The following is a 20043-nucleotide window of genomic DNA, read 5'->3' as shown; positions in this document are numbered from 1 at the left end:
TTCTTTTTTGAAATCTGATTCAGATGAGGGAGTAAAAGAAGACTTTGCAGAGGAATTGATGATTGGGTTAAGATCTGAAAGAGAAAGAGTATGAGCTAACTTGGCAAAGAGGTCAGGGGAGATTGGTCTAGCATGTACAAAGGGCATGTCGCAGGAGGGAGGATGACGATTTTGGGGGAACTCCAAAAAGGCCATTGTGACTAGAGCTCAGAGAATGTGGTGGAACATAGTGTAAGCAAGCCTAAAATGGTCAGCAGAAGCCACATCTTACAGAAGTCTGTTCTCTGGGCATGACATAGAACATCTCTCTGAGAGAAGACATCTGGAATCAGAGGGTGCTTTATTACTGACCTTGGTCTTAGCAGCCCTGTGCATCAGCTTCATTTGTCAACTAAGCTGAGGCCCTTTTGTACTTGATTCTCTCATTAGGGGACCTCAACTCCTGGCTTTTGTCTCTCTATAGTACCTTGGACAGCGGCCTTTCTTTCATTCTGGTGGGATTCTACCAGCCAGGCTCTGAAGGAGACTGTGGGGCCTGATACCAGTTCATCTCCCTTATTGCTGCTCTGGCTTCCATACACAAATGTACATATCACTCTGAGACTGGCATTTAGTGTAAAAGAAGAGCATTCCAGTGACAGCCCTGGTAGGTTTTCTAAGGTCTGGTGCTTTGCTTATGTGGCTGCTGACTCTGTCTGTGCCATACCTCGGATTTGATGAGATAAGGGATTTCCCTCGGCATGGAGAAAGCCCCTTGGACCTCCTGTTGTCAAGGGAGCAGGCAAGAATGCAGCTAGGCAGACTTCTTGGGCTTTTTTGAGCTTTCTAGAGAAGTAGAGCTTAGTCGTTAGGAGTGCTTAGTAGTTAGTAGTAGTTAGCTTGGAAGTTAGACTCAGGAGTCACATTCAGTGGAGTGGAATCCAGTTTTATCTCCTAAAATATGTGTGACCTTGAAAAGTTGCTTAATATCTCTCTGACCCTCCATTTCCTCATCTTTTAAGGGAGATAATAATACCAGGTATCTTGTAAGGTTATTGTGGGTATTAAATGAAATCATCATGTCAACTTCTTAGCCAAGCACCTGGCACAGAGAAGAGACTTAATAAATAGAAGCTATTATTATCTGTAACATTTTTCCAGGCCTCTGTTCTTCTAATCCTGTTGCCTGGATCCCATTCTTTCAAAAAAAAAAAAAAAAAGGTAAATGATTTACAATATCCAGGCCTGGCATCTTGACCTATTATTGACCTACTATGGATTTTCTACATTTTAAAAAACTATGCCTAGGGAAGGCTGCTAAGTCACAATGACTTAAAGTAAAATCCATAAACATTTATTGAACACTTACTATGTGTACTGGAAATGCCAAGATGAGTAAAACTCCATCCCTGTTATTATGGCTCTTATAATCTGAAGGGTAGATGAATCAGAGTTCAACCAGAGAAGCAAAACTCTTGGGGGAGCAGTGTGTGTATGTGTGTGTATCTGTCTGTTCATCTGTCTTTCTGCCTACAGAGAGAAAGAAAGGACAGGAGGGAGTGGGAGAAAGACTGACTTATTAAAATGAATTAGCCTTGCAGTTGTGTGGCTGGCCAAGCAGGTCCGGGATCTATAAGGCAATCAGTCAGGAATGGAAAAATCACAGGTGGGTTGGAATAGCACAAGCACGATTTGAAGCTTGTCCACACATCGTGGTCAGGAAGACAGAACAGTTTTGAACCCAGCAGCCTTTAGGAGTCACTTACTCAGGGGAGGCCTAAGCTTTCCCTTAAATATCTTCCAGCTGATTAATCCAGGCCCACCTAGGATAATCTTCCTTTGATGAACTTCAGGTCAACCTCTTGGGGTCTTTAATCACATCTGCAGAATCTCTTACAGCAGATTCCCTAACAATAGAACTTGTGGGAGGAAGAGTGTGTGTGTGTGTGTGTGAGAGAGAGAGAGAGATACACAACAGCTGCTTCCTCCCTTCTGTCCTCCAAACCTCCTGAGCCCATGTTAGCCCAACATAACCAGAAATATCCTACAAAGGGAACACCAGGGATTCAGCCTAACCAAGTTAACATATCACAAAACCAGCAAAGCAAGTATGTGGACGGAGGGAGACAGACATGTTGTCATCCTAGGGATGGTGAGACTAAGAATTTTTGGATCCTGTATTAAGTACTTGGTATGTTCTACACATCATCTCTTATAGTTTCTGGCCTCTTTTTGTAGATGAGCTATCAAGTCTAAAGGCTTTCAGTATTATGTAGCTGGTCACAGACTTGGGGATTAAAATCTTGGTCACTCTTACTTCATACTCCAGTGAGATATCCTCTATCTCACCATCTCAAATTACTCAGTTAGTACTAATAATATGGACTATGTGTTAGATGTAATCAAGGTGCTAGGACACAGGACAGGGAGAATCATGAAGGAAAGGCTAGAATGCATCATAAAGGGTAACATCCGAACTGAACTTTGAAGGGAATACTGGGTGTTTGCTAATGACGGAATTCAAGCTCTATGTCACGTGAATAGTAGAGTCCACAGTTACGGGATTTTCAAGTGCTCCTCCCCCAAATCATGAAGATAATCTCAGCCCAGTATCTTTTGTAGCTCACTACATACTCATAAGCAGTAACTAATGTGGCACCATGTGTCTCTTTGTCAGTATCTCATATTGAGCCTAGCAATTGGCAAACCCTCCATAAATATTTGCACATTGGCTTTTTTTAAGCTCTTAAAAGAAGAATATCCCTTAGAGTCCTCTTCAGAGATTGCCGGTGTTTTATCATCAAGTAACACATCCATTCAGCTAACAAGATCTGGAAGCTTGATAATCAGTACTTAATATCCAAAGATTGCATTCAGACTTTGGAAAGGGGGGAAAAAAAAAAAGCAATTCATGTCCCCTAAAAGGAAATCCAATTCTAATGTGGTTACGAATGTTCTCCACGGGGACACCTGGGTGGCTCAGTTGGTTAAGCGGCTGCCTTCAGCTCAGGTCATGATCCCGGCGTCCTGGGATCAAGTCCCACGTCGGGCTCCTTGCTCAGCAGGGAGCCTGCTTCTCCCTCTGCCTCTGCCTGACACTCTGTCTGCCTGTGCTCGCTCTCGCTCCTCTCTCTCTCTCTGACAAATAAATAAATAAAATCTTAAAAAAAAAAAAGAATGTTCTCCACGTTCGGTACTGACAGACTCTAACTACTTCAACACGAAAACTTCAACTGCTCTTGGACATGGGTGTCTTTCCCAAGCCAGTGTAGACTCCGCTCTCCAGCCCGGCCTGCAGAAAGGCCTCCTGTTCAGTTTTCCTGCCCTTGATCGGCTTAGGTGGGGCTTAGGAAATGAAACAAAACAAAAACAAAAGAAATCTTGTTATTATCAACAAAATCTGCACAGATAAAGACAGAAGCATGCAAGGCCGTCAGCTTCAAAAGCCCACGAAACTAATGCATAAGCTATCTGTGGAAAAATAAATTTTTTGGAGATGGGATTATTCAGTCTACTGTAAAGCTCTTTAATAACTTTCTCCATGAAATTATTTCATAATCAAAATTCTCAGAGGTTATTGGAGTAAATAGGATTATGCCCATTCAAAGATGAAAAAAATCAAAACCCAGAGAGAAAAAAATGGCTTTCCTATGTTCTGCAAGCAAAACAGACTTGGAATCAAAATTGGATCCCAATCTCCTTGACCCAGTTTTGTTCCAAGCATGGTATTGATCACAGTACCATCTTGAACTTTACCCATGGTGATCAGGCCTCTCGTCTTTCACCTGTCTCATGGATGGTTCTAACACAAGGAAACTACTTTTTAATTTTTTATTGTTTAAAAATAAGTATTTATTGTAGAGATTATTAGAATCACCTATAATCTCACCGCTTAGTTTTGATTGTATATACAGGGGATATACATCACAGTTTAACATCATGCTAGCTAATTCAACTACAAGGGCTGAGAAAAACAAATAAATAATAAAAGGAGAAAAAAATCTTAACTCTATTTCTCCAGAAAACTGCCTTCCATTCAGCCTAGGACCTACGCACACCCTGTCAACCCACGCATGTACCATATCTCCCTCTCTTCCCTGCTTTCTTTTTCTGCTTAGCAGTTATTACTGTCTAGTATATTATATATTATGCTGATCTGCCTTGCTTTGTGACCATGTGCCCTGCTAAGATATAGGCTCCACAGATCAGGAGGATGTTTTAGATGTTTTGGTCATGGCTGTATCCACCCCTGCCCTCCCAACCCAGAAAAGTACTAGCAGTTTCTCTGTAAACATTTGTGGATTTATGTGAAGGAATGAATGAATGAACGAATGGTAAAGGTAAATTACCCTTTGTAAAGTACAGTTACTAAAGGGTAACTTACATGCTGACCTTCCTTCTAATCCCTATAAGATACTAACCACATTTCCTTCCATTCTGTATTCTCTCTCTCTCTCTTTCTCTCTTTCTGTTTTTTTTTTTTACATGACTCTCGTCAAACTGTGTATATATTTTGTATCTAACTTCTCCCACCTAATTTTTTATATATATATATATATATTTTATATGTACACATTTACACTATACATATATATTTATAGTATATATAGTATAATAATATATACTATATAATTCATATAATACCTTGTCTTTTCCTGTCCTGAAATACTACTTGATTAAGAGAAAATGTGGAAATGATAACTGATAACTGAAAATTCATAAACCCACCCAGATGGAACTATTACTAACATTTGGAATCTTGCCTTTTGGCTCATCGGTTCCAGAGTGTAAGTTTTAAATGACCTTATGATCATGCTATAGATGCAGTGTTTCACAGCTTTTTAACAAACTTAGAATTTCATTGCAAAAACAATTTAATGAGGAAGATCAAAATTTACTTACTCGTTTCCCTATTTCTGTATATACAGTTTATTGTCGCTCTCTTTTTTTTTAATCGTGTTGCAGTAGACTTTTTTTTTTTTTTTTTTTTTTGGTAGAAAGCTTTTTCCAAATTGGAGATGAAGGAAATGACTTTTGAACAGCCCCCGTGCTACCCCTTAGCATCCTGCCATTACCTTCTCCATTCCCTCACCCCACTGGTGATGTAATTTATGACTCTGGCATCTTATTTGTTTGAAGCCAATCCCTTAAGGGGTGACCTCCCAGTGTCTTCAATTATTATTTTAAATGATGCCTTAGGCCCTGCCTGGCACAGTGATGCCCTCACCTTCCCTCCTTCCGCCTTCCAAGCATAGAGCTCAGCTGCCAAACTAGCTGTGCCCCCTCCTGTCCTCGGAGCTGCCTCCAGAGTCCCAACAGAGAAGCAGATTAACCCCTTTTGTTAGCAGAGGTAATTTGTCTGGGCTCAGCATTAATAAGGAATGCCATAAGCAGTCGGGGTCAGGAAGAACAGATCTGTCAAGCCCCAGGGTTAATTTAATAGCAATCTGTTGGCTGTCTGCCTTGTATATTAGCCATGAATCCGGTGTTATGCTTTGCTTTTGCCATTTCGTTCTTCGGGACAACAGGGAAATAATTTGGATAGAGAGTTCTAAAGCAGAGGGAAGAGAAAATTGACTGTCAAAATGCATCATTCTGTTTTCAAGATAATACAGGAAGCCACGCACTGCTTATCTCCTTTCTCTTTCCCTCCTGACATGAAGGGCAAAACCACATATGCCGAAGGCGTGCCTCTCCCTTTAGAACAGAGTAAGAGGAAAGTCCTGGGTTTCTGGATGAGGTAGATGCGAAATACCCCATCCTTTCATCCCCATCAGCCACAGAATTTTGGTAACTAGTCCCCTCCCGCATGTTTTTTAGAACTCAGCAGATCCTCGATCAGTGAACAGTTCAAGAAATCCCATATGTTTCTGTTCCAGTTGATGGCTCAAAAAAGAAAAAAATAATTATCCCATCATAGGAGACAGGAATCCTGTGTCAGATGCTGTGTCCAAACTCTGATTCTGAAAAATGTGGCCACCAAAGTGGTCAGTGAATTTAAAAAACACAGTCTGCCCTCTGGGATTAGCCGGAGGGAGTCTCAAGAGAGCCAGGATGACTGCGGTCAGGAGGGCTGTCTCTGGAAGGGCCCCTCCTCAGGGGAGGGAGAGTAGCCTGTGGCCAAGCTCCCAGGCCCTGAAGTCAGACAGACCGGGTTGGAATCCCAGCTCTGCCCCCTGCTCTGTGACCTTGGTTACTTCATTTCAGTTACTGCTTCTTCCCCTGGAGAATAGGCCTGTTCCTAGTACTGACCTCAGAAGGCAGAGATGAAGGTCAAATGAGACAACGCGTGGCACTCGGTAAATATTAACTGTTGATTATTATCCTCTTGCTGTCCATGGCATCGCAGTTATTAAAGAGAGAATTGGAGCCATCGCCGAACCCTGTGGAGTCAGACATTCTAGTCAAAAGGGCGATGCTTGGGGATGAGGGATGATGGGGAGGCGTCAACATCCAGCTTGGGTGGAAGGGAGGGAGGGAGGGAATGCAGGAAGGAGGGAGCCTAGATCCAGAGGAAGCAGCCCTAAGCCGAGTCCGGAGCCCATGCCCATGGTGCTGTTCTGGGTGCTGGGGGAATGTTCCTTCCTGCTTTCATGGATATCTTTAAGCACTGCATTTTCACACGTTCTGACTTCGGGCCGTTATTTTTAGGTAAGAAAGAAATAACAGTAGCTGTAGCACCTCCCCCTCCCACACAGCAACGATCCCTTCCAGTTAGGCTTGTTTTTAGAGCTCTCCTGGTAGCGGTTGAGAAAGCTGACACCAGATTTTCGTGCCCTATTTTAGGAAAAGAGAAACATGCTCCCTGGCGTGCTAGGCTCTGGAGGCTCTTTCCAGAGGGCGATGAGATCTGACAACAGCTACACGCGAGCCTCTGCTCACCCGATCCCCCAGCCCGTGGCCACCTAAGCCCAGGGCAGGGGTCTGGTGTGGGTTGGGGGAGGGCAGAAGAGAACATCAGAGAGGCAGCTTAGGGCCTCCTGGGGCCCAGCCTCTTGTGCCCCAGCAAGCAGTGCTAACTGCAATCAGATTTAAAACTGTGGCAGCCCTTGAGTTGAAAGGTAGTGTTTTGTGAATCCAGGGGACCCACCTGCTCTGGAGACCCAAGTCATATTTGCAAATGGGCTTGGTGGGGGAAATGGTAGTGAGACGTAGTGTTAGTTGAGTCGCGAACTAATTTTAGAAAGCCCCGACAGGGCTTCTGAGAGATAATTGAAGGGGAGAAGGGCACAACAGACTACAGAGCCCTTATGGCACCAGATCGCCTGCTGGAGCATAGGAGACATGTAGGAACAGGTGACTGTGTCCGTGCTGGTGTGACTGAAGATACCAGCACATTTACTTGTACCTCGTCTGTGCCCCTAACTTTATGAAAAGCAGAAAAGTTTTGCCTCCATCCCAGGCTAATAGCAGAGTCTGTGTCATGTTACTGCTTGTTCAGTCGATGCACTGTTTCCCAAAACAGGATGGACGAGCTCCCGGCACAGACATCAACATTCTTATCTTAATTGATATGCATTTATTTCATATATATTATTTAAAATGTAACTAGCCCCTTAAACCCATGGTTTCATGACTTCTAAGCTTACGGCTTCGACAAGGCTAAGGGAACGAAGGGAGTCGATAGTGAAACCAATCGGAAGGACACGTGTTGAGCAGATCCCCGCCGGAGATGTACATGTGGGCGCAGTTACAAAGGGGGCTCACGAGTGGGGAAGTCTAGGAAAAGTGGGAATCGCTTTGGTCAGGTTTCCCGTGTGACAGCATCCATGTCACGAGCCCCATGCCTTTGCAGGCAGTTTCAGGTCCTCAGACAGCGCCTCAGCCAGGTGCCCCCCCAACCTGCATGCAGGTGCCCCGAGCTCTGGGGTGGCACGGACCCGTCCCTTCCCTCCTGACGGACCTCGTGCCCACGGAGTCACGTCCATAATTCAAGGACCAGATGTTTCATTTCAGTATACAGGGATGTGGTCTTGAAAAATGGAGTTATAATAGTTCTTGATCAGAAAGGAAAATACTAAAGCAGGAAAAAAAAACAGATGCTAAAACAAAGATATATTCCATGGGAGGCTGAAACGGTCCCACCATGCAACTGGACGGCTTTTTGGGGGGGCGCTTAAAACTCCCAGCCAAGCTCTAAAGCAAATCACAGCTTCTGGAAGCTTGAGGTCCCATGTATCTTCGGGGAGCGAAATGGTGCATAATTCCTCGAGAGCACAAGTTTTTCACCTGAGAGGAAATCCTGGTGCCACCCCTCCAGCCATGGGACATGGGGCAGGCCCCCCTCTCCACCCCTGACAAATGGGGATCAGGAAGGGACAGGTTATCGCGATGTTCTGAGGCTTAACTGAACTAAAATAAATGATCTGCTTTGCACAGCAATGGGCCTGGAAAGAGTCAGTGCTCACTAAGTAGTAGTAGCAGCCACTGTTACTCTCACCGGTGTGCTGTTAAAGATCTCAGGGATTTCATGGGAGAGGATTCACAGTCTACTGTGGACCTCAGTTATCAGCCCAGGAGTCTGGGGAAAGATGCAGGTAAACTGAATTATTTAGCTGGATGGGGCTGGCTTCGTGACCGCTGTTGTCAGAGGAGAAATGGAAGTCTTTGCAGTTCAGCACATGTTAGCGTGATAGTGTGAGCAGATAAGTCTGGTGTTCGATGGGGCTTGTTCTCCCTGGGGGGAGGACGAAATATCCTAAGGGGTCAGGGAGACCGGAGTTCTAATGATGCCTCCGAGCCCTGGGCATCCCTAGGCCTCTCTGCCAAGACCAGGAAGGCCCGCCCGTGTGCTCGTGGGGTTCCTCTGCGGATTCCCCGTGTGCGGTAAATGCTCACAGGTTACACTAAAATCAGGCGGTGCTGCTACTCATCACCCCTGAGGTCCTGCCTGCTTGTCCCAGTTCTGTCCTTGACCCGCCTGTGCCAGATATCGTGGACATTAAGCCGGCCAACATGGAGGAGCTCACGGAGGTGATCACAGCGGCCGAGTTCCACCCGCATCACTGCAACAGCTTCGTGTACAGCAGCAGCAAAGGGACGATCCGGCTGTGTGACATGAGGGCGTCGGCCTTGTGTGACAGGCACAGCAAATGTGAGTAGTGAGCCTCGCGCCGCAGATGGGGTGCGCCGGGTGGGCGGGCCCCAGACCTGCGGGAGGAGGAGGGGAGAGCCTAGAGGATGCGGATCCCCATCCCCACCTGACAGCCTCCGGGGGCCAAGTCCGGGCATTGGCCTGACTCAGGAGTCCGCTCCACATCTGGTGTTTTGGTACACGTGCCCCTTCGCGTTCAATTCCACCAGCGTTCACTTAAGGTTGTGGAATCCCCAGATGAATGGGACACGAGCCCGGTCACATCGCCTTGTGACCTGATCCGAATTATGTTTTAACATCACTCTGGCTGCTGTGGGGAGAATGAGCTTGAGGAGTCCCCTGAAGGGAGACTGGTTTGGGGATCGCTTCCATAGGCTGGGGTGGGGAGCACGGGGAGGAGTGTGTCCTGGTCAGGGGCTGGTGGCTTCTGCACAGATCTTCACAGTCAAGAGGGCCCCGGGACAATGTAAGAGGCTGAGAGTAGGCAGGCAATCACGAATGGCGGCTGGGGGTGTGACGAGGTTAATCACAGTCTACTGCATATTTAAAACTTGCTGTGAGAGTAGATCTTAAAAGTTCTCTTCTCCAGAAAAAGAATTCGTAACTCTCTGCAGTGACAAATGTTAACTAGGCTTATTGGTGATTATTTTGTGATGTATACATACATCAAACCCTTACGTCATATGCCTAAAACTAACACAATGTCATATTTCGAGTGTATCAATTAAAAAAGAAAAAAAGAATAACACCCATGGGAAGGGGTTAGTGCCTTCCTGAAGAGGGTGTGGCTTTGGGAGCCAGAACTCTAGAGGTCTAGTGGGCACAAGGAAAGAGCTTCAGAGAAAGGGGATGGGTTAAACAAGCAGCCAGACTCAAAGGTCATGGTCGTGCAGGTTTTCAAGGCACTGTTGGAGAGAAGTAGCTCCAAACTAGTGGGGACTGAGTGCTTAGAAACCAAAGGCTCTAAGACCCCTGTGAGCAGGTGAAGTGTACTGGCACCGACAGCAAGTATTGTGGTGGACAGGGTGGTCCTGGAACTTTCTAGAAAAGAAAGTGCTCCCAGAGAAGAAGTGCCTGCGGGCAGTGATAATCCATGTCTAGTCTCAGGCTAAGTAACATGAAGCTGCCACAATGCTCAGAGGGACCAGAGCTCTTTTCGTTCCCCCATCACCTTCTGCTTTTTGGCCTATACCTTTGGCTGTGGAGACCAAGAAATGAAGACTTTCTCTCCCGTTGTCCCAGTTTCCATATTCACTCCCTGACATGAGTGATAGGATGACTGAGTCGGTGTATGGCCAGAACAGGGGTGAATATCTGTGTCATTTTCATCATTTTTCCTTGTTCTTTGGGCATGAGAAGTATCGCACAGGGGAGCTGGTGTTTAGACTGTGGTGGTGTGTAGACTGTGGTGGTGTGTAGACTATAGATTCTGAGCCACATAGACCCAGGTCATAGCTAGGCTTCATCCCTTCTGAGCCGACTGACTTCGTCCATCTGTCCCTAACCTTTCTGAGCCTATTTTCTCATCTCCAAAACAGGTAAAACAGTAACTTCCACTGTATGAGTTTGCCATGGGGCCTAGAGTAATGATTAACAGTTGTGTATTCTATGCTTACAGCAGATTTCAATTCAGATTATCTACATTCCAAGTGCTCCGTAGCCACATGTGGCACATGGCTATCATATTAGTACCAGTTTAGGACATTGCCATCATGGTGGGAAGTTCTATTGGAGAGCGCCTTTCTAGATGGTTAGCTCTTTGGACCTATTCTGTCTTCTTCATAGCTGTCTCCCCAGCACCTATACCAGGGCCTGGCACATGAGAGATGATTAATAAATACGTGCTCCTGCAGGGGATGGCACTGACCTTTGAGCAGGACTTAACTTACCTAAGCTGGCGAGAGGAAACATATTCAAGGCAGAGGGATGAGCATGGGCAAAGGTGCTGAGGCACAAAAGATCGGAATGTTTGCTGGACTGCAGGGTGAGTGAGAAGGCTGGTACGTAGGGAATGACTTGGAGAAGGAAGTGAGTTGGAGCTCAGGAGGGATGCAGGGGCCCGAGCGTATGGCCATCTCGAAGAACTTGAATGTTTTCTCCAACCCAGTGAACAGCCACTGAAGTAACCAAGGGAGTAATGAGACCAGGATTTCTCCCAGTCAGGGGCTGGCCTCTAAGAGGGAGAAAAGAGAGACAAGGAAACAAGTTAGGAGGACACTATCATGTAGACAGGGATTTCTAACGGCAGCACTATTGAGTCTGGGGCACATAGTTCTTCGGAGAAGGGTGTTGTCCTTTGTATAATGTTTAGCATCTCTGGCCTTCTCCCCATTGGTTGTGAGTGGCCAAAACAAGTTGGGACAACCAAAATGATCTGCTGATGTCGTGAAATACTGGGGGGTGGGGGGGAGAAAATTGCTCCTGGTTGAGAACTACATATCTAGACTAAAATCCCTTATCAGTCCTTCAGCATGATTTTCTTGTATCCGTGATGTGTCTTTTACTATTGAGAACTCTGAGGGGTCCACTGCAAAGCTAAGTCATCTCCTGCATTTGGTGCATGTAAAATTTGGCTCATGACCTGAGATGGACCCAGGCAACATTTCAGGCAGTTTTAACACTCAAATGAGTGGTGGAGACAGGGGTTGGGATGTTCCGCGGAGGTGGGACACTTGTGATAGATGTCACAAGGAAAGCAGAGGCTGAGTAGTCCTTCTGAACACACAGGATCTGGTTAGGTGGGAAGCGGGGGGCGGTGCTGGGTGGTGCACACAGGATAGGCAAAAACCTGAAGTTAGGAAGTTACGTGGAACCTTTATATAGAATCAAGTTTGGGGGAACGAATATCAAAGAAAGAGGTAAAAGAGGGGTGATGGTTCATATCAGGTTGGTCCTTGAAGATCAAAGTTAAATGCATATGACTTCATGTATTCATTCATTCAGGCATTTGTTCATTTACTCATTGAGTACAGACTCCTCACTCAGAGTCTGGCTCCTGTGGCAGCCAGTGCTTCTTAAGCATTTTCCCGAGTCACACAGCTCGCGGGTCAGGCCGTGAGCCTGGCCACAAAGCAGGAAGGGCCTCCAGCAGCAGTCCGACCTCTCCTGCAGGCCCTGGGTGGCCCAGCCCACCCGCACAGACAGAACAGCCAAGGCCAGAGTCCCTGGGGGAGGTGCCGACCACCACAGACCGACTCTGAAGTCTTATTTTTCTATCCTGAAATTTCACAGGAATGGTGCATTTTACTCCCATAGAATGTTGATTTTCAGTTTGACTTAATAATTACATTTCTCCCCCACTCCCAGATTTCAAGCAAAATGGATGTTTCCCAAAAGATGCAGTGTACAGCCTGTGGCTTTCTGAACTGCCTGGTGCAACCCCATATCTTCCTCCCCCTCAGATACGTCCGTGCGGCCCAGGTTGAGAAACACAGTCCCTAGTATGTGGAGAGTGAGTTGAGATCATTTGGCTGGAGAACAGAGTGACAGAATTTATGTTTTAAGGAAGATGAACACAGTGGTGGTGGGAAGAAAGGTAGGACAATTAGAACATTTTGCATTCATCTCAATACAAAGGCAATTCATAACCTACGTAAGGGTGGTGGCTATGGAAATCAGAAGGAAGGGAAGAGGGAAAGGAACCTTTTTAAAAAAAAATAACCGTGGGCGACATAAACAGTATCAGAGGTTGGCATTCGTGGTGCATGGATACTGGTTGTTCATTGTTCTCCCCTTCTAGACACCACCCCTCTGAGGTTAAGAATGAAATCTGTTTTTACTCACATCACATTGCCAATGCCTGGCGCATAAGTAGATGCTCAGTAAATACTTACTCAGTAAAGGCATTAATGCCTGAGGGTGATATAAACAGTGTGTGGAACGGGGACCATTGAGAAGCCACACTGGGGCACAGTGAAGAGTTGGGATTCAGTGGGGAACGTGCTCTGTGTGGGGTGACATGAGCTACCTCGGGGGGCCGACCTCTCTGGTGAGTGAAGGCAGATCCGACTCCTGGGCTGCTGACCCAGAGTGGATGTGGGACATGGCATGAGGGGCCCAGTGTCCTCATGGCCCAGTGTGGCAGACACGAGCCTGGGCTTAGGAGTCAGACTCAGATATTGAGGAGGTGGGATGAATCCTGAACCCTTAAGTGTGGGAAAAGGACAAAGCCTTAGAAGCTGCCAGAGCTAGAAAGGTTTTGAGCAGAAGCTTTGGAATCAGAACTCCACTCTGACATTCAATTACTAGGTGACCTCGGGCAAGTTATTTAATTCTTCTGAGCCCCATGTTCCTCATTTGAAAGTAAAAATCATCAAAACAGCCTCCTCGGGCTGGTGGTTCATGAGAAGTAAATGTCATCACGTGTGTGAGATGCTGGCGTCTGCCAGGCACACAAGAGGCAGAAAGGGGCACAGACGACCTGAATCCCCCTGTTCCAGGCCTGCAGCTGGGGCACAGCACGAAAGCCTCAACCCTTTTTCCAGATATATGAAGCCCCATTAGTCATCTGTTTAAGTAGTTTTTATTGAGCACCTACTATATACATCAGGTACTTTACAAGACTGGAGACCCAATGTGAGTGATACCATACCTGGTTTCCTCCCTCTTAGAGCTTCCTGTCTTTGTTAGTGAGAGTTCTGCAGACAAACAGAACCAATAGGAGGTGAATAAGTAGGTAGGTAGATAGATTAGGTAGGTAGATAGATATCTCGTAGATACGTATGTGTGTGTGCATATAAGAGAGAGATTTATTAGAAGTATTTGGCTCATGAAATTAGAGGCTGACATGTCCCAAGATCCACAGTGGTACAGCAGGAGACCCACAGGAAACAGTGGTATATTTCCAGTCCAAGTCCAAGGACCCAAGACCCAGGAGAGCTAATGGTATAGTTTTAGTTCAAAGGCCAGCAGGCCCGTGACCCAGGAAGAACCAGTGTTTTCAGTTCAGGTGCAAAGCCAGGAATAAAAGAATGCCCCAGCTCAAAGGAGTTAGGCAGAAGAATTCCCTCTTTTTTTTTTAATTTATTTTTTTTATTAACATATAATGTATTATTAGTCCCAAGGGTACAGGTCTGTGAATTGTCAGGCTTACACACTTCACAGCACTCACCATAGCACATACCCTCCCCAATGTCTGTAACATAACCCAGCCATCCCCTTCCCTACCCACTCCTCCACACCCCCTCCCCCCAGCAACCCTCAGTTTGTTTTGTGAGATTAAGAGTCTCTTATGGTTTGTCTCCCTCCTGATCCCATCTTGTTTCATTTTTTCCTTCCCTACCCCTTAAACCCCCCCACATCGCCTCTTAAAAAGAATTCACTCTTATTTGGGGAGGGCCGTCAGCCTTTTGTTCTGTTTAGACCTTCAACTGATTAGATGAGATCCACCCACATTAGGGAGGGTGATCTGCTTTACTCTGTCTTTCAATTTGAACATAGAAGCCATCCAAAAACACTTTCACAGAAACACCTAGAATAATGCTTGACCAAATATCTGGGCACCACAGGGCTCAGGTTGATACATAAAATTAACCTTCACACGAAGGAAGACTCATTCATCAGGGAATAACAAACAGGACATTGCAGCTATTAAAAAGTAGCATGAAAGAGAGGCCTGTGGTGCTAGGAGGGAGTGAGACAAGGAGCATACACCCCAGGCAGTAACCACCGAGCTGTGGCCTGACCCCTGAGAAGCCCCCTACAAAGGAACAGGGAAGAGTTACCTGGGCCCATGGAAGCAGGAGGCCTGCTCAGCTCTCTGCAGCCTGGGTCACCCAGCCCTAGAGAGGCAGAGCCCGGGGATAGTCCCCAGGGGGGCGCAGGAGCTAGCTAGTGGGCTGTGGGCCTGTGCCGCAGCCCTGCCTCGCCACACTCCACCCCGACACCGACAGCCGCAGGGCTCCAAGCTGCCAGCCGCCAGCCTCCTAATCTAATTAAGAAGCGAACAAAATTCATTTTCCTGACTCGTCCGAAGTGCCGACCTTCTTCAATGCACACCCCCTTTTGTTCAGCTGCAGTGGCCCCGGCTCCTGCCGGCTGGGAAAACGAGCTCAGTCTGACCTCTCGCCTGACATTTCATATTGATTTTCTCCATCCTCCTCAAACGCCAGCCAACGATGGCTCAGCCAAGGTGTGTGAACAGAATTGAGACAGTTCATCAGAGTTCAAAATGAAAAGCAACGTTGGCTTTTGGAGATGAGCTCCAAGAAGGAGAGTACTTAATAACCGTCGGCGTTTAATCAAAATACCGAGGAGATCCGTGTGATCAGAGCTGCATATATTAATTTCCATATGTCCCTCACTCTGCATACTCAGCAGGGGTTGGAAGGGATGCTTTGCTCCCTCATCTCCCTATTTTCCCTTCTGGCCGTAGGGACAAGGGTTGCGTTTGCTGTTTGAGATTTTAATGCCTGAAACAATAGGGTGCGGATGGCAGCAGCCCTTGGCTGGGCTGAACCATGCTTTTCCTTCTCGATTCATGACTGTTGGCAGGTGAGTGGAGAAACTGGCCAGATGGGACCAGTGACAACCTAGGAAATGAAAGAGAAATGACATCTGAACTCCTTCCCAGTACACTGCGTAAATCTGGTCCCTGCCCACCTCTCCAACGTGAGCTCCGCATAGTCTGGCCACACAGGCCTTCTTCCTAAACTTCCAACACACCTCAGGACCTTTGCACAGGCTATTCCTCTGCCTGGAATGCTCTTTCAGCATGTTCCTACTTGTCTGGACTTTTCTCATTTTTTTTAGGTCTCTGGGAAAATCTGACCTCCTCAGAGAAGACTTCCCTTTTCACCTCATTTACACCCTATTTATATCTCATTACACTTTTATTTCTTTATTCTTTCATAGCATCCATCTCTAGATGTTTGCTTTTCCTTTTCTGTTCCCACAACTCGGATGTAATCTCCATTGAGGGCAGGGACCGTATCTCACCAACCACTGAATTACCAATGCTTCATGTAGTGCCGGCCACTATAGGGCTTCACCGAATATCCGTGGTAGAAAGGCAGGCAGATGGGAAAAGACAGATGAAAGAGGGTGTATTTGTTTACTAGCCTTGCTGCAGCAACGTTCCACAAACTGGGTGACTTAAACACCCAGACCTAATCATCTCCAGCTCTGGCACCAGAAGCCCTATGTCAGAGCGTTGACAGGGTTCACCTCTGAGTGCTGTGCGGAAAGGGTCTTCTCTAGACCTGGCTTACTGATGACTGTCTTCTCCCAGTATCCACACAGCCTCTTTGCTTGGCACATGTCTGTGTCCAAAACTCCCTTCTTCCAAGGACACCAGTCCTATTGGATTAGGGCCCACCCTAGGGATGTCATTTGAATGTAAATTGCCTCTTTAAAGACCCTCCGCCCAAATACAGTTACGTTCTGACCTATTCGGAGTTAGGGCTTGAACCTAAGAATTTGGTCAGTGAGGGACACAACTCAGCGCCTAACAGAAGACAGGAGTATCATCAGGAGCACGGCCCTGGAAGCCGCAGCGGCAGGTGTGGGTCCCAGGCTCACTTGCTGTGATCGAGAAGAGTGGCAGGTGGAATCCTCAAATGGAAATGGAGAAAAGAGGGGGCGGGGTGTCCCCTGAAGGTCCCTAGAGACTGAACTTGCCAACAACCTGCGGACATGGTTAAAGATGGAGTGAATAGGAGGCGATTAGGATCGACGTGAAGGCGGGCTGCAGGCGCAGACCCACCAGGAACACAGCAAGGCGAAGAGAGTAGGTGTAGACGGAGACTGGCAGGCAGGGATGAGGTCAGAATCCTGAGACACAGGCACCGTGCCTGTCTTCCACATTCCCATCAGGGCCGTATTTGTACTTCTCCGATTTAAAGTCTGTGGTAACAGGAGAGCCCCGCAGGGATGCTGAGCTCCAGAATGGAAACCTAGGGTTCCCTCCACACACACCCTTCAACAGGACCTGTCTTAGGTACTGGGATGGGCGAGGCCGTGCACAGCCCAGCTGGGTGTTCCTTGTCTTCATCCATTTAAGCTGCTGTGGTAGACTCCAGACTGGGGGACTTAAACTCCCCACACAGCTGTCTCTCCGTTCCGGAGGCTGCAAGTCCAAGATCAAGGCCCAGGCAGATTTCGTGTCCGGTGGGGACCTGCCTCCTTGTTCATAGACAGCTGTCACCGTGCTGTGTCCTCATGTGGTGGGAGTGGGGAGGGAGCTCTCCGGGGACTCTTTTTATAAAGGCACTGTTCCCATTCATGAGGGCTCCACTCGGGACCTAGTCACCTCCCCAAGTCCCCACTTAGAAATCCCATAGCACTAGAGATGAGGATTCAACACGTGAATTTGGCAGTGAGGACACACATTCAGTCCACAGCGTTCCCGGTGAGCTCGGGGCTTTCTTCCCTTCTTCCAGACTAAACTGAGCGCGTGAGCTCAGACGGTGCTGGCGTCGGGGAGGGAAGTCAGTCTGGTTACTGGGTGACCCAGAACAGGTTTCGTAATCTCTCTGTGCCTCAGTTTCCTTGTCTATAAAACAGGACCGGTGGGAATGCATACCTTCTGGGTAGACCTTGTGGGGCTGCCAGGAGAGAGCACTGTGAAGCCTTAGAACAGTGCCCGGCCTGTGTGAGCCCCGTGTCAGGTAGGGCTGGGATGCTGGTGCTGTCCTGCTCCCTTCCACATGTGTCTTTTAAGAGTGGGAACAGGAGCAGCAGCAGCAACAGCCGTTGGTGGAGTCATGTCTGGGGCCACTACCTCAGTTAACTTCTAGAACATGTTAGGACGCCCAGGAAGTAAGCCAAGGAGCGAGCTCATTCAGACCTCCTGACGGCCTTGTGAGGGGCATACCATCACAAGTCACATTTTACAGATGACACAGAGGGGAGATGATACTCTGATGGCCACCAAATGTTCCTCTTGTGACAGAACACGAAACGCTCCCCAGTGACAGAGCTGGGGTGTTACCCAGACCTGTACCCTGTAACCAGGACACCAGAAATCACTTACCCAGCTACGATTTATTCAACACCTAGTCACGCCTGTCTTGACAGAGCTCACATACCAGTTGGGGCGAGGGGGGACATGCCAGTGTACAAATGAATGCATTCATGTCACCCAGTGACAAAAGCTGCAGAAATAAACAGGGTTAAGGAGTCGCTGGGTGGAGGTATTTGCCTACGGTGGCGGGGAAAGCCTTAGAACTGAGACTTGAATTGTCAAAAGCAGACAAACAGAGATAACATCGAAGCATGAAGGGCTTCACATGGGAAAAACCTTGTGTGTTGGAAGAATAGAAGAAAGACCAGAGGATGGAGGCCGGTGGGCGGAGCCTCAGAGTGGAGGATGAGGCCGAAAAGGCAGCTGGGGGCCAGAGGAGGTCATCTGGTAGACCAGGCGAAGTGCCTGGATTCTGTTTAGAGTGAGGTGGAAACCAGTAGATGGTTCTGAGCAGAGAAGTGGCCAGTACTCTGCTTATAATCATAAAAGAGATCTCAAAGGGCGAGGCAAGACTGGGAGCAGAGAGACTGGTGAGCAGGCTCTTCCCTCAGCCGGGACAAGGAATGATAGGACTCTGACCAGGGCAGGGAAACACAAGGGGTGGGAAGTGCACAGAGGCAGAATCTCCTGAGGAGGCAGAGCTCCACGAAACTGCTGAGAGGTGGCGGTGGAGAGGTCTAGAAACAGAGGAACCTCAGATAACTCATGGGTTTTGGTCTGGAGTGACAGAGGGCATAGTGGTGACATAGAGTGGGACGAGGAGACAGAGGCAGGAGCAGGTTGATGTGGAAAGACCAGGCATTGTCTCTGGGTGGCACCAGATTGAGGTGTCTCTGCCCCGCCCATGTTGGGAAGTCTGCAACACGTGGACACCTGAGTGTGGACGTCAGGAGGGAGGTGCAGGCTAAAGAGAAAATTTAGGAGTCATGAGCTGCTGGGATATAGAAAAGCATGGGATGGGGGGTGAAGCGGCTTAGGGGAGGGGGTGTCAGTGGGGAGGAGCGGACAGTCCTGGACAGAGGCCTAGGCTCAGCAACATTCACCAGGGGGGCCGGGGAAGAGCGGGTGGTTTTGACAGGAGGCTGAGTAGAAGCCGCCAGGGAGGTAAGAGGAAAACGCGAGCTGGGGGAGAGAGGGGTAGGAAGCAGTGGGATGTAAGCCAAGAGAGGAGAGAAGGCCAGGGTGAGGGGCTGGGTGGCTGTGGGCAACAGTGATGGAAGGCCCAGAACCCCCTTCCCTTCCAGGCCATACTGATGAGTCTGCTGCATAGAGTCAAGATGGGACCCCTGAAACTCCCTCATCCAGAGGAAACTAAGGCAGGATTCCTGGCTAGGGACAGTCAGCACCAACCCTGCAAGGCACCTCCATCTGTGGTCAGGGGGCTGGTGTGAAGGTGATCTGACTTTTTCATGTCATAGGGGAAAAATAGGAGCTCTCGAGGCCATCAACTCTGAGTTGTTCTAGTGAACAGTGTAGTCATTAGAAGAACAGCCTTGTTCTTCTATTCCATCCTGTTGTGGATGGGATATAGTTTGATACCCAACCTAAAAATCCAGATCTGAAATTCCATTTTCCTCTGGAAGTGTGTATAGTAGAGGGGGTATGACTCTCCTGTATTTCATTTAAGCCTCATGACAACCCATGAAGACTCATTCTGGTAACTGCTATTTCCAGATGAGGCACAGAGAGGTGAGGACACACGCCCCAAATCACAATGAAGAAACTAACATTTGAACCCAGGTCTGTCTTCTTCCAAGAGAAGAATGGATTCTTTTCCTGGCTCTTTGGCAGGTAGCGAAGGAGTGTGACCTTTTGCTAACATCCAGAAGGATTATTTCACAGGGCTCCATTTCATATAATCCCCATCAGCTGGATCCCCCAGCCCGGTAATTTCCAACTGCAGGACTAACTCTGCCCTTGCAGAGAACATGAAATCCACTGTCTCGTTCTTCACCCTCATCTACAAACAATTGCCAAGTCCCACTTCTCTAGACCACTAGATCCCTTA

At 47.6% G+C, this 20043-nt stretch overlaps 1 protein-coding gene across 3 annotated transcripts in view; it reads left to right on the top strand.

Annotated features, from left to right (window-relative positions):
• Window positions 1-20043, top strand: part of LOC111156936 (protein phosphatase 2 regulatory subunit Bbeta) — a 432155-nt gene that overhangs the window by 373547 nt on the left and 38565 nt on the right. For all 3 annotated transcript variants that reach the window (XM_022518093.1, XM_022518092.1, XM_022518090.1), the window contains one exon: window positions 8909-9073. In XM_022518093.1, coding sequence (XP_022373801.1) covers window positions 8909-9073 — 165 coding nt within the window. The remainder of the gene's footprint in view (window positions 1-8908; window positions 9074-20043) is intronic.

Source organism: Enhydra lutris, unplaced genomic scaffold (assembly GCF_002288905.1).
Source record: "Enhydra lutris kenyoni isolate GAN:26980312 unplaced genomic scaffold, ASM228890v2 scaffoldscaffold50, whole genome shotgun sequence".
NCBI lineage: Eukaryota > Metazoa > Chordata > Mammalia > Carnivora > Mustelidae > Enhydra > Enhydra lutris.
The sequence above is the reverse complement of the archived record's forward strand: the minus strand, read 5'-3'. Positions and strand labels throughout refer to the sequence as shown.